Source organism: Microcaecilia unicolor, chromosome 3 (assembly GCF_901765095.1).
Source record: "Microcaecilia unicolor chromosome 3, aMicUni1.1, whole genome shotgun sequence".
In the NCBI taxonomy this organism is placed as follows: Eukaryota; Metazoa; Chordata; class Amphibia; order Gymnophiona; family Siphonopidae; genus Microcaecilia; species Microcaecilia unicolor.
Window position 1 is genome coordinate 108,974,330 of NC_044033.1, and position 15,266 is coordinate 108,989,595.

The 15,266-nt window shown below is 45.3% G+C and overlaps 1 protein-coding gene across 1 annotated transcript in view; it reads left to right on the plus strand.

Moving 5' to 3' along the window:
* SYNDIG1 (synapse differentiation inducing 1) overlaps positions 1–15,266 on the plus strand; it is a 398,544-nt gene that overhangs the window by 184,951 nt on the left and 198,327 nt on the right. Inside the window, exon 2 of the mRNA XM_030196268.1 lies at positions 3,342–3,893. Within this exon, the coding sequence (XP_030052128.1) occupies positions 3,414–3,893 (480 nt within the window). The 5' untranslated portion in view covers positions 3,342–3,413. The remainder of the gene's footprint in view (positions 1–3,341; positions 3,894–15,266) is intronic.

The following is a 15,266-nucleotide window of genomic DNA, read 5'->3' on the forward strand; positions in this document are numbered from 1 at the left end:
TGGAGCTACCACGGCGCCCTCATTGGACCTATGCAATTCTCTAAAATATGCCAAAATTTTATAGAATAGGCATAAATTTCTGTGTGATATATAAAATATGCTGAGCGCCTCTCCACTTGACCAAAATTGGTCACATCCATTTAGGCCATGTTTTCCTTGGCGTAAATCCCGATGCCTACGTTAGGCACAGAGCGAGTGTTCTCTAATAATGTGCATAGATTTTAGAAATGCCCATTCCATGCCATTAACCATGCCTCCTTTTTCAACTGTGTAACTTGGAATTTACGTGCACCATGTTACAGAATACGCTTAGCGAGTTGTGCATGTAAATCATAATTAATGCGTTAATGCTGCTAATTGCTTTTTAACTTTCAATTGACAGCACTAATTAGCTAAAACCAATTGTTATAGATTAAGACACGATATATAGAATTTGGGGGTTAGTGCACAGGAAAGTCCTGCAGTAGGACGAGCTAAGCACTGATACTAGTACAGCTTAGTAAAAGGTCCTTTAGTGAATTAAGGGAAAACAAGTTTTTTCTTTTTTTTCCCCATTTCATCTGTTTCTTGTACTTGGAATTATTGTCTGATCTTATTGAGGAAGACCTGTTTAAAGTATTGAGTTTATTGGGTTAAACTTATTTGAGCCTGATATTCAAAAGAGTTTAGCTGACCTAGCCTATTAAATTGCTTGGTTGGGGCTAGTTACTAATATTCAGTGGTGCTTAACCAGCTAAGGGGCCCTTTTACTAAGATGGATAGGCACCTACGCGTGTATAACGTGCATCAATTTAGAACTATCACCTGGCTACCAGGAGGAAATTCTAATTTTGATGCGCGGCAGAAAATAATTTCTATTTTCTTCCCTGTGGCGCTAACCGGGCAGTAATTGGCAGTGTACATGCGCTGATGATTACCACCTGGATAACGCGTGAGACCTTACTGCTTACCCAATGGGTGACGGTAAGGTCTCAGGCCCAAAATAGATTAGCGCGCTGATTTTTTATTTTGCCACACAGCCATTTTCGGCAAAAAAAGGCTTTGTTTGCAGGTGCACTGAAAAATGGACTTGCATGCGTCCATTACACGTGCCTACACCCATGCAGGCCATTTTTCGACATGCCTTAGTAAAGGGGCCCCTAAGTGTAAGCATTGGGTAAGCAGTAAGGTCTCATGCGTTATCTAAGTGGTAATCGTCAGTGCATGTACAAGTGTTGCTGAATATTGTGGTTAGTGCCGAACACAAAGCCAGATACCTTGGGGGCATTCTGGGGGCGGAGTCAGCACTTGGCTGTTTAAGTGCTGATCTTCAGAACTGAAGCAGCCAGGATTAGCGCATAAATGGGACTACATGAATGTCCATCCTATTTTTATGTGGTAAGCAAACATGTGGACAATGGGGAGCCGGTTGATATTGTATATCTGGATTTTCAGAAGGCGTTTGACAAAGTGCCGCACGAAAGACTCCTGAAGAAATTGCAGAGTCATGGAATCGGAGGTAGGGTATTATTATGGATTAAGAACTGGTTGAAAGATAGGAAGCAGAGAGTAGGATTGCGTGGCCAGTATTCTCAGTGGAGGAGGGTAGTTAGTGGGGTCCCGCAGGGGTCTGTGCTGGGTCCGTTGCTTTTTAATGTATTTATAAATGACCTAGAGATGGGAATAACTAGTGAGGTAATTAAATTCGCCGATGACACAAAATTATTCAGGGTCGTCAAGTCGCAGGAGGAATGTGAACGATTACAGGAGGACCTTGCGAGACTGGGAGAATGGGCGTGCAAATGGCAGATGAAGTTCAATGTTGACAAGTGCAAAGTGATGCATGTGGGTAAGAGGAACCCGAATTATAGCTACGTCTTGCAAGGTTCCGCGTTAGGAGTTACGGATCAAGAAAGGGATCTGGGTGTCGTCGTCGATGATACGCTGAAACCTTCTGCTCAGTGTGCTGCTGCGGCTAGGAAAGCGAATAGAATGTTGGGTGTTATTAGGAAGGGTATGGAGTCCAGGTGTGCGGATGTTATAATGCCGTTGTATCGCTCCATGGTGCGACCGCACCTGGAGTATTGTGTTCAGTACTGGTCTCCGTATCTCAAAAAAGATATAGTAGAATTGGAAAAGGTACAGCGAAGGGCGACGAAAATGATAGTGGGGATGGGACGACTTTCCTATGAAGAGAGGCTGAGAAGGCTAGGGCTTTTCAGCTTGGAGAAGAGACGGCTGAGGGGAGATATGATAGAAGTGTATAAAATAATGAGTGGAATGGATCGGGTGGATGTGAAGCGACTGTTCACGCTATCCAAAAATACTAGGACTAGAGGGCATGAGTTGAAGCTACAGTGTGGTAAATTTAAAACGAATCGAAGAAAATTTTTCTTCACCCAACGTGTAATTAGACTCTGGAATTCATTGCCGGAGAACGTGGTATGGGCGGTTAGCTTGACGGAGTTTAAAAAGGGGTTAGATAGATTCCTAAAGGACAAGTCCATAGACCGCTATTAAATGGACTGGAAAAATTCCTCATTTTTAGGTATAACTTGTCTGGAATGTTTTTACGTTTGGGGAGCGTGCCAGGTGCCCTTGACCTGGATTGGCCACTGTCGGTGACAGGATGCTGGGCTAGATGGACCTTTGGTCTTTCCCAGTATGGCACTACTTATGTACTTATGTACTTATGACCATTTAAGTGATGATTAGCCACTTATGTGACTATGGAGTCCTTTTAATAAGCTGCAGTAAAAAGGGCCCTGCGCTAGTGGCGGGGGCCATTTTTGCTGTGCACTGCGGCCATTTTTACTGCAGAGGGTAAAAGTGCCTGAAAATAGCCACGGCCGTGCAGGAACATTGCTCTTACTGCGTGGCCATGCGAGGGAGAGCACTTACTGCCACCTACTGAGGTGGCGGTAAGGGCTTCCGCAGTAACCAGGTAGTATGCGGTGCTGCCTGATTACTGCCACATTAGCGCCACGCTAGAAAATAGCTGGCTATTTTCCCTAGTGAGGAAAATGGTGCGCGCTAGGGCTGGAAATACCGTCACAGCTCACGTTGGCCCGGAGGTAGTTCCAGATTAGCAGTGGTATGCCTGCGATGGGCTTACCACCACTTTGTAAAAGGTCCCTTTTTGTGTTAACCAGCTTAAGAATAACCGAATATTCAAAGCCGAAACCCGCACAGGTTTCTGCTTTGAATATCCGGGAATAACGTTCACTGCCAACGGTGTTTAATGACGTTCTTGAACTATATAATACCAGGTTTCACTTTTGTTCCTTCACTTGAGATAACATTTTGCTCAGTTCTTTATTGTTTGTCATTTTTTTTCTAATATTGCTTTTTTCTGTTTTCAGAAAATGGGAACCATTAGGCAAATGTGACCTGCATTTCCAACTTACTAACACTCCAGGAAGAAGAAAAGCAATATGGATGGTTTAATTGAACAGAACACTGTACTAATGCATAATAAAATCAGTGAAGCCAGCAAAAGAAATGGCTTGATCAACACAAGGAACATCATGACAGAAAACAGAGATGGTATGGTATCAGTTTACCCAACTCCGCAATATCAGAGCCATATAGTGGGAAATATTGCCTCTCAGACCTGCCTGGATAATAATAGAAATGACCCTGTACAACAACTGCTTGATCCAAACATGCTTCAACAAACTGTGGAGTCCCACTATCGCCCTAATATTATCCTGTACTCGGAAAACATGCTGCATTCTTGGGGGGAGAACCTGAGCTCTGAATGCTGTGAAACTACTTTCATTGAAGATAGGTCACCCACCAAAGACAGCCTGGAGTACCCTGATGGAAAATTCATCGACTTATCAGCTGATGATATTAAAATTCACACGCTGTCTTATGATGTGGAAGAGGAGGAAGATTTCCAAGAGTTAGAGGTCTGAGATTTATTTTTAAATGATTTGCCATTTTAGTAGTAGGCCATGAAAGTTGATGAAAGTCTGCCTTGGGTTAATTGGGTTCAATAAAGAATGTTTCACTGTGAAATGTAAGAAGGTATTAATGATAAAGGGTGAATGGCTTAGATGTTTCATAATATCATTTGCCATGCCTAGCACTTAGGCGAGTGTTGTATATTCTTACAGTATGAAGCTCTTGAAGGCCAAGATACTAACCTATAATATTTCCTGCAGCCTTGTTCATGTGCAAGTCTGCTACCCATATAAATGATAGGAATGTGTTGTCATCTAATGTGGAAAAAGGAAATGTCAGACAGCATGTTTTTCTTGTTGTTTTTTTGTTTTTGAAATGAAAAGATAGAAAACCAAACCGGCTGATATTCAGCCTGCGGCAGTTAGCGAACGTTGACTGTGGCAGGCTAAATTAGCACCAGATATTCAGTGCCAGGCCATGTTTGAGCCCTAGCACTAAATATCTGGGGCTAGATGCTGGCCGCTCAGTTTTATGTGAGTCCTGTCCATTATTCAGCTGAGGCCCACATAAGCCCCCTTCCCTAATCCCCTGCCTAGACTCTGAATAATCTCCCCTCCTTCCCTTCCCTTCCCGCTGCCATTTAGAACACCCACCCTCCTGAACATTCCCCAACAGCCCCCCCCCCCCCCCCCGCAGTCTAGGTAGGCACCTGCAGGGCCTATCTGATATCCCTGGTGGTCCAAGAAGGGTTGATGGGGGGGGGGGGGGTAGCCTTTGTGGCTGCCATAGGAAAATGGCTACCGCAACCTCTCACGTTCATTTTCCAATGGCAGCCACAAGAGGCGAGTGGTCTTCACTTCTGCCCCAACCACCCCACTTAAACCACCAAAGATATCAGGTAGGCCTGGGTTAGGGGGATTCTAAATGGTTGCAGACTGAGATAGGGGAGAGGAGAGAACAGGGGGGGGGGGGGGGGTGAACTGGGAATGGGATTTGGGGACTTTTTAAAGGAAAAATAGTTGTGCTGTCCTACCATGGCTGGGCTAGCTATGCAGGTCCCGGCACTGAATAATGCTGGCGCCCACATAACTGCTGGCTCCTCCTCAGTGGCGTAGGAAGGGGGGGCGGTGGGGCGGTCTGCCCCAGGTGCACGCCGCTGGGGGGGTGTTGGCTCACTGGTTCCCTGCTCTTTCTGCCCCGGAACAGGTTACTTCCTGTTCCAGGGCAGAGAAAGCAGGGAAGCAGCAGAGCCGACGCAGCTCCCAGTGACGTGCACTGGGGCGGATCGGCCCTCCCGCCTGCCCCCGCTGCAAGGTAAGAGTGTGTTTCGGGGGGAGGGTGCATTTCGGGGGGGTGCGCTCTGGAGGGGGGGGGGGGGTGCGCCTTGCCCTGCACCCGGGGGGGGGGGGGGGTGCACAGCGGCAACCCGCCCGGGTGTCAGGCACCCTCGCTACGGCACTGCTCCTCCCCAGTGCCACCGCTGACCTGCCCACAATTAACATGGGTGGTCAGAGACGATATTCAGCTGCATTGCCCGGTTTAGTGCTGCAGAGTTTCGGTGATTGAGTTGCTCAAGGATATAGCCTTTTCTGCCTGCTCAAATCGCTCTGAATATTGACTGGAAAGTTTTTTCTTGGGGTGGTGGTGGGGGGGGGGGGGGGGGTTGATGCAGTTTTGTTTCATTATAGATGTCCACCATTTGTAAAAATTTACTCAAGCCACATCTCATAGGCTGTCCCCACTACGTAACTTAGCATTGCTTCTATGAGGTCCACGGGCCTTCTATTGACAGGAGCCATTCTGAATTGCTCCTGCCCCACTGATATTAGCTTTAAAAATAATATTGGGCCTTAGGTCAGCTGGTAAACTAATAGTGGTGGGGTAGGAGCGATGGGGGATCACTTTTTGTTTGTACAAGACCCATAGGCTACATCACATCAGAGACAGAGTATGTACTACAATGGATGAATCAAAGAGGGATGGGGGGAGGGAATATTTTTTAATATTGCTGATGGGAGATATTTAGTCATTTTCATTTTTTTTTTCTTTGTTGTTAAATGGAACAAAACAATCAATAATAACAACCCCTAGCAAATGTGGTGGGCAACACACTGATACCCACTGAGGCATGTTTTTGTTTTTATAAAAACTGGTCTGTGAAGCCTGTGAGTAGCTCATGAATAATACATTTAAAGAAATTTTTGTGCATAATGCATAATACATGAAATTTTGCTTTTGCTACAAGAAACAGGTGAAAACTTTTTCAAAAAGGATGCTAAAGGATTTCAGGATTCGCCTGTACTTCAGTGCACAAATTCCCTTTCAGAGACATTTCAGCATCAGCATCTAGAGTTTAAAAAATAATGAATGTTGTGCTTTTTTTAAAATAAACCTTTGAGTTTCTACAGGTTTTTTCTTCTAGATAAATTAAAAAGGACTGACCCCAGTTAAGGGAGTCTAGCCCTATTCTTCGACAAATACCCATGATTGGCCTTGATTTGGGAGGGGAAGAGGCGCCTTAAACTTTAAAAAGCAATACTGTAACAGGGTGCCTGCAGTTACTTATGCCTTGTCAGCAAACAAGCAGACCAACAGTTCTGAGGTGTTGTTTTATTTATTCAAACAGTATCCCCGATATGGGCACATTTTACCCTCAGGCTGTGTCAGGGGTAATAACTAATAAAAACAAACAACGTTTAAATATCTCGGTGGCGTTAATGCACAGGAGGTGAGCCTTTTCCAAATTAAGGAAAACTCTGGAATGAGAGGGCATAGGATGAAGTTAAGAGGAAATAGGTTTAGGAAGAATCTAAGAAAACACTAGTTCATGGAAAGGGTGGTGGATACGTGCAATGGCCTCCCGTTGGAGGTTGTGGAGACGAGGACTGTGTTGGAATTTAAGAAACCGTGGGACAGGCACCTGGGATCCCTTAGGAAAAGGAGGAACTAGTGGTTATTGAGGAAGGGCAGACTGGATGGGCCATTTGGCCATTATTTGCCATCATGATTCTATGTTTCTGTGTTTCTATGTTGCTATGTTTCTAAAATCATATAGCAAACAAAATCACAAAGCATAATAAATAATAACTAAAACAACTTAATAAAACACATAGTGGAACGCCAATACAGTGGCTTAAAATAAGTGACCACTATCAGGCTCATTTTCGAAAGAGAAGGACGCCCATCTACCGACACAAATCGAGAGATGGTGTCCTTCTCTCAAGGTCGCCCAAATCGGCATAATCGAAAGCTGATTTTGGGCATCCGCAACTGCTTTCCGTCGCGGGGGTGACCAAAATTCACGGGGGCGTGTCGGCACTGTACCGAAGGTGGGATTGGGGCGTGATTTAGAGATGGGCGTCCTCGGCGGATAATGGAAAAAAGAAGGGCATCCCTGATGAGCATTTGGCCGACTTTACTTGGTCCATTTATTTCACGACCAAGCCTCGAAAAGGTGCCTGAACTGACCAGATGACCACCAGAGGGAAAGGAGGATGATCTCCCCTTACTCCCCCAGTGGTCACCAGTCCCCTCCCACCCCAAAAATATGTAAAAACATTTTTTCCAGCCTCTATGCCAGCCTCAAATGTCATACCCAGCTCCATCACAGCAGTATACAGGTCCCTGGAGCAGTTTTTAGTGGGTGCAGTGCACTTCAGGCAGGCAGACCCAGGCCCATCCCCCTGATATCTCTTACACTTGTGGTGGTAAATGTTGAGCCCTCCAACCCCCCCCCCCAAAAAAACCCACTGTACCCACATGTAGGTGCCCCCTTCACCCCTTAGGGCTATGGTAGTGGTGCACAGTTGTGGGGAGTGGGTTTGGGGGGGGGGGGTGGGGGGCTCAGCACTGAAGGTAAGGGAGCTATGCAGCTGGGAGCAATTTGTGAAGTCCACTGCAGTGCCCCCTAGGGTGCCCGGTTGGTGTCCTGGCATGTGAGGGGGACCAGTGCACTACAAATACTGGCTCCTCCCATGACCAAATAGCTTGGATTTAGTCATTTTTGAGATGGGCATCCTCGGTTTCCATTATGGTCGAAAACCGGGGACGACCATCTCAAAAATGACCTAAGGACGACCATCTCTAAGGTCGACCTAAATTTCATGATTTAGGTGTCCCCGACTGTATTATTGAAATGAAAGATGGATGCCCATCTTGTTTCGATAATATGGGTATCCCCGCCCCTTTACGGGGCCATTCTGCGAGGACGCCCTCATTACAACTTGGGTGCCCCGTTCGATTATGCCCCTCTATATGTCACTTATTTTAAGCCTCTATATTGGTGTTCCACTATGTGTTTTATTAAGTTGTTTTAGTTATTATTTATTATGGTTTGTGATTTTGTTTGTTATATGATTTTAATTGGGTTGTTTGTTTTTATCAGTTATTACCCCTGAAGCAGCCTGAGGGCGAAACATGTCAGGATACTGTTTGAATAAATATAGTAAGTTAGCATAGTAACAGAACTGTTGGTTTGCTTGTTTGCTGACATCTATTTCTGATTGTGGAGCATTGCCTCTTTTTCTGTCTGTTACATGTGTCTTGTGTACGTAAGTGTTGAAAAATTGGCACTATGAGCTATTTAGAACAGAGCACGTAAACATCTTAGCGTGTAACTGCATGGGCAGAATATCCTGGCACACAGATGCTATTATAGAATTGGTGCTCAGCAAACAGCATTGGCGCACCTAACAGTGTCACATTATAGAATTACCCCCTTACTCTCAGATTCTATAGAGGGTGTGAATCCCAGATTGGCACCCAAAATAATTGATTAATGGGCTTCAATGATTTTATTATTGGTGTTAACCAGCACTTAATTTGCACTAATTATGATTTGGGCACCAATCTGGCATGCGCTACACCTAAATTGGATCACGTGCAACTCAAAATGGGATGTGGCCATGGGAGAGGCATGGGTGATTTAGGGATGTCCACAAAGATGCATGCAGTGTTACAGAATAGCAGGGATCTGAGCCTAACATGCACATCTGGATTTACCAGAGCAAGCAAAAGTAGAAGCTGATCAAAGACGAGTCAACACTGGAGATGTGAATCCCCCAGTCTTTAATATAACAAATGACTAAAAGACCCGACACAGGCCATGTTTCGACGCACACAAGCGTTTACATCAGGAGTCAAACAGTAAACTCTAAACGAGGATGAAGGAAGACAGCAATATGCGAAATTATAGCTGTACAAACGTGCCAGAATGTTTATATATTCAAAGCTAATAGAACAAACTTCTTGCATCGACTGTGGAAGCAAAAAACAAAAAAAAAGCTTGTGTACGTCGAAACACGACCTGTGTCGGGTCTTTTAGTCATTTGTTATATTAAAGACTGGTGGATTCATATCTTCAGTGTTGACTCGTCTTTGATCAGCCTCTACTTTTGCTTGCTCTGGTTTGTTGACGTAGAGGATTTTTCCTGTTGTGTACCTTGCCTCTGGATTTAAACCAGGTTTCAGCTGGTGCAAGCCCTTGTGCCCAAAGTTGAGTGTGGAGTTTGTCCCTATTCTATAAAGAGTGTTCATCTCAGAGCGCTCTTTATAGAACATTGACCCCTGGATTCTATATAGCACACCTAGTGTTCCGCTCCAAAATGCAAGCAGATTCTATAGCAGCGCACGTAATTTAATTGGCTTCACAAATCAATCAGCATTGTTAACAGCACTTAAAAAGCAATAATGAGCACTAATTGATAATAATTAGAATTTACACGCACAAATTCCTAAGCATATTCTGTAACGCAGAACGCGTAAATTTTAATGCGTGCAGACAAAAGGGGTGTAGTTATGGATTGGGAAATGGGTGTTTCGTGGGCGATCCAAAATTTACATGCACTGTTATAGAATATGGCCCTCTGCATCAAAAACTTACTTATTAAGATCATCTCTCATTAACAAAAGCAAATAATTTACTGTTAAGTCTTTTGCATTCTATTATTGTTGTTAGATTGTATTCACATAAGTTTCTGTCTTTATAACTAATGTAACCTGGATTTGTTATCACATATTCTACTTTTAAGGTGAGCCACTATTAGGTTTTCAAGGCAGAAACTAGGTTCGTGAGCCGTTGGGCCACTGCCGAGGAGCGGCAGTGGCAGGCAAAACCACCCCACACCAGCGACAAGGCAGAACTCTGACTGAAACAGCTAGACTTCACCTGCACTTGACCGCCCTTCCCCAGGAGTTGAGCCCCTGGGTGCAGGCGGCCGGCAGGACTTACCGGACAGGGCAGGAACCGAATACCAACTAGGCTGAACAGGGACTGAGGGTCAGAGGGGAAAGGAATAAACATGGGCAGCAAGGCAGGAAACTGAGCTAGCAGTCACAGACAGACAAAACTACACAAAGCAGGAAATGGACACGCTAAAGGACAGGAACTGAAAGCTGACAAGCAGCCACTGAAACAGGGTACAAACACTGACAGAAAAGAGACAGGACTGAAAGCTGCAGAGCAGCCACTAAGCAAGAGACACATACAAACAGAAACTAGACCAAGAATACAAACCAGAAACAAGACTAAGAAATAAGAAATAAACCTAAGCTAAACTACACACAGACTAACTAGAATCAGACAAGGAACTCTACAAGAAACCAGACTAGGCAGAAGTGCAACAAAGCACCAACAAACCAGGGACCTTAGATGATGCAAAGGCAAACACAGAAGTTTCTAGGTGATTAATAAAGCCCCTCAGCTGCTAAAGTTCAGCTGCAGGAATCACAAAGCAGCTACGGGTGCTGTTCAGGCACAAACAAGAGAAGCAAGTCTGGCAGCCCGGAAGATCCAGACCGGACTGGGCTAAAGTCTGAAATGGGTTCACAGCAGCCACCGGTTCTGGCCACCAGAGGGCGAGGTGAGCACAGACAAGGAAACATTCACCTATGTGACAGCCACATTAAACCCGAACTTGTTTGGGATAATTCTGGGATACAAATGCCATAAATAAATAAATAAATCTGATTATTATCTATCTATGCGCCAGGATTTATGCAATGTTTTCATTGGTGTAAATGGAGGTGTTTAGATTTAGGCACTGGGATATCAACTAAGCATATTCTATATACCGCGCCTAAAAGTAGGTGCCACCTATAGAATACGCTTACAGATTTTTTAGGTGTCATATATAGAATCTGGCCCTGAGCACCTATTTTTTATCACTGCCTAATTCTCTGTGCCATTTATAGAATTTCTCCTTTAATAGAATTTATAACTGTTAAAAAAACTCTGTTATCACTTTCAGGTCAATATTCATTGGCGTAGCCACCGGTTAATTTTAAACTTATGAGATATACGTTAAAGTAATATTTATTTTCAGTGTCAGAAAAATGTGTGTGTTGCTTTGAAAATACATGTATAACTTGAAATAGGTAATGTTATGCCTGTTTAATTTATCCATCAGCATTTATCCATGTAATTTTGTAAAGGTTTCCACATCTAGGGTTAGATTCTCTGTATTTGGCACCTAAAAAATTGGTGCTGAAAAAAGTGCTATTCTGTAAGCTGAGCTTAAAGGGGTCCTTTTACCAAGCTGATGGAAAGGGGCCCTGCGGTAGCGGCGGTGGCCTTTTTTCCGTGTGCTGAGGCTCTTATTACTGAAGTAGGTAAAAGGGACCATCAAAGAAATGACCATGCGTAAGACTGCACTTACCGTGTGGCCATGTGGGAGGGGAGCACTTACTGCCACCCATTGAGGTGGCCGTAAGGGCTCCCAAGCTATCAGGGCCGTCAAGAGACTGGGCCAGGCCTGGCCCCTGCCCCCGCCGACCCCCCGAGGTCGCTGCCGCCACTCCCCCTCCCCCCGCCCCCCTCCGTCCGCCACCGGGATGGGCCCCCTGCATTGAAATCACAGCACCTCTCACCTCCGTGTGAAAGCGCTGCAGGCAGCAGGGCAACAGATTGCCTCCCTTTGGCCCTCCTTCCTTCCTTGTGTCCTGCCCTCGCGGAAGTTACGTCAGATGAGGGCGGGACACAGGGAGGGAAGGAGGCCCAAAGGGAGGCAATCTGCTGCCCTGATGCCTGCAGCGCTTTCTCACGGAGGTGAGAGGCACTGTGATTTCAATGCAGGGGGCCCGGCCTGGTGGCAGACGGTTGATGACGGAGGGCAGGTGGGACTGCAACACCGGGCCCCCCTTGGAGGCCCGGGGAATTTTGTCCCCCCTGCTACCCCCTCTCAGCAGCTATGCAAGCTATTACCACCAGGTAACTGCAGCACTAAAAAATAGGGACATATTTTCCCTAGCACGGGAAATGCCATGCGCTGGGGCTGGAACTACCACCGGCACCCACATTGGGCAGGCGGTAACTCCAGATTGGCGCATGGTATGCCCACAGTGGGTTTACTGACACTTTGTAAAAGGACTCCAAAGCTAGGCACAGTTTATAGAATAGCACTTACGCCCTGGAGTCATTCCTAAGTTTAGGCTTGGTCATTTACACCAACTAAAATGTGGTGGAAATGTGCGCACCTATATTACCTGTGTATCCTCGTTATTCTAAAACAAAGTGCCTTCATTTTAGGAACACCCCCATGTCCATCCCATTTCCACACCCTGTTTTTCAGATCACGCCAAAATTATAGGTGCATGCGGATCCTGCGCCTAAATTTATACACGTAAATGCCAATTAAATATAATTAGTGCCAATAATTGCTTGTTAAGCCCATTATTGGAACTAATTGGCTCGTTATTCAGTTAAATTATTGTATACAAGCAAATTGGGCACATGACCAAATTTGCACAAGCAATTTTTGACAACATTTATAGAAATAGTGGCATAAGGGACTTTTGTAAAATTGCAAAACAGCATACATGTGTAAAAAGTAAGCATACAGGAAAGTGTGCACTTTGATGTGAGCTGCGCATCAGTGCTCCTGGGGTGCAGTTATGGATGAGCAGAGGTAGGGTTGTAACATACATGAATATTTTATATATGCTCTAGTACATGCATAGTGCACTTACACACACATTTATACCTTCCTTGAATCAGATCTAAATTTGTGCATTGGCAGTTTTGTGTTATGGGAACCTAGAGACGAATATTCATAAAAGCTGATCTCCTAAATTTGGACTCCTATGTTAGGCTCCAAAATTTGTGCCCAATAGGAAGCCAAACTGTGAATCTGCAGTGGTTGGCGATTGCTACAGCACTAGCCAACGCAAAGAGAACATAACTTGATTTTCAGTGCTTGGCCTAATTCAGCAACTGGCATTGAATATCCAGGTCTTTGGCAGCTGCCAAAAGTTATCCAGCTACTGGCTGATATTCAGACTGGCACTCAGATAACAATCTGGATAAAGTTAGGAAAGCCTTTTTTGCTGTCCTAACTTTATCTGGGCACTTACCCAGTTAGCAGAGTGAAAATTGCTGCTAACCGGTAAATCCCAGCTCCACCCTGCCTCTGCTCTGGGCCTCTCTGGCAATCTGGAGATAGCCCAGTTCCTGCATATCTCCCTATCAATATCAGCCCCTAAGCTTTATGCTAAAATATTATCTTAATGTAGGAGTTAAAAGTTACACTTATAAATCCAGGACTGCCATATCTTTGTCTGCATTTATAAGCATAATTTATAATCCTAGTGCTGAAATTAGTGTAAAGCTCATAACCCTTTTCCTGCCCTAAATCCACTCCTGTTGCCACCAATTTTTTATGCTACTAAATTTAAGAGTTCAGTGATATTTTGGGCATAAATTTAGGAACACACAGTCCTAATAAATTTTCAAAGAGGCCAATTTAGGAGCATAACTCTCAAAGATGGAAACATAAATCTTTTAATATTAGGCATTTGTTTTATAAAGGCACATAGATGTGCTTTAAATAGGTACTATTTTGGACTTCTCACATAGGCAGTCCTGTTTCTAAATTGAGCCTTTCAGTTCTCTGTTTAGTGGCTGAAGTTTGCTGCTGAACATACTAAGGAGGGCCCTGAGAATTATCTGAGGGCTAATAACCTTGGCTGAAGGTGTCGCTAGGGGGGAGGGGGAAAGGAGGATAGAGGATGAATAGGCAGAGGATGATTTGATAGGTCAGGTAAATGTGAGGAATACAAGTGTAATCCCCCATTATATGGAGATTACTGAGTGGTGACAGTTTTTCTCTGTGGGAAGAGTATGGGATTCCTTAGGTAAGAATAAAGCCCAGTCCAAGGAGTGTGTTGTGGAAATAAACTGCAGGGAGAACAAACAGCAGGGAGAAAGTGGGTTTGTTATTTGATTGACAAGGTAGGTGGAGCTGGAGGTAATAAAGGATCTGACTTGTGGAGGCAAGGGGTCTTTGGTTGCCTGTACCTCCGCCAGGCAGGGCCGCTGAGAGACTGAGCCGGGCCTGGGGCAGGACCACCGCTGCTGCCCCCCCCCCCCCGGATGCCGCGTAGCCAGACTTTAAAAAGGGGGGGGAGCTCAAAGTGTATATTTGGGGGGGGGGCACATTTTGCCCCACCTCCCTACCCCCCGCCTCTGGTTCAGCTTGGGGACCCCCACCAACCAAACCAGAGGCCCCCGAAGCCAAACCAAATTTGTAATCCTGTGTCTGCTCCTCACCAACCTTCAAGGGGGGCCCGGTTCCAGAGTCTATCTCTCTACTGCTCCTGTTGGGACCCGGGTGTTGGCGTTTATGATCAGGAGTAGGAGAGAGACGGACCCCGGCGCTGGATCCCCTTGGAGGCTGGGCCCAGTGGAATCTTGCCCCCCTCTCAGCGGCCCTGCCGCCAAGACCCTTGGAAGAGGGGGATACCAAGGTGGCTACATAAACAGGCTGAATTGAGGAGTAGTTGCTTCCCCATAAAGTGGCAGTTGTGAAGGTGTGAGAACTTAGGGTGGGTAAAGCAGGAACCAGGACAGGGAAAACTTGTTCAAGGCCAGGCTGCAGCTCAAAAAGTGCATTGCTGGAAGAAGGACAGCCTAAAGGGACTGTGCTTGAGGGAAGTGGATTGTGATCAGAGGAGTTCAGGAACAGCCTTGGATTATTAATAGCCTCTGGGACGGGTAAAGGAGAGCTGGTGTGTGTAAATGTGGTCACCGCATCTCAAAAAAGATATAGTGGAATTAGAAAAGGTGCAGAGAAGGGCGACGAAAATGATAAAGGGGATGGGATGACTTTCCTATGAGGAAAGGCTAAAGCGGCTAGGGCTCTTCAGCTTGGAGAAAAGGCAGCTGAGGGGAAATATGATAGAGGTCTATAAAATAACGAGTGGAGTTGAACGGGTAGATGTGAAGCGTCTGTTCACGCTTTCCAAATATACTAGGATTAGGGGGCATGCAATGAAGCTACAATGTAGTAAATTTAAAATGATTCAGAGAAAATGTTTCTTCACTCAAGGTGTAATTAAACTCTGGAATTCGTTGCCAGAGAATGTGGTAAAGGCGGTTAGCTTAG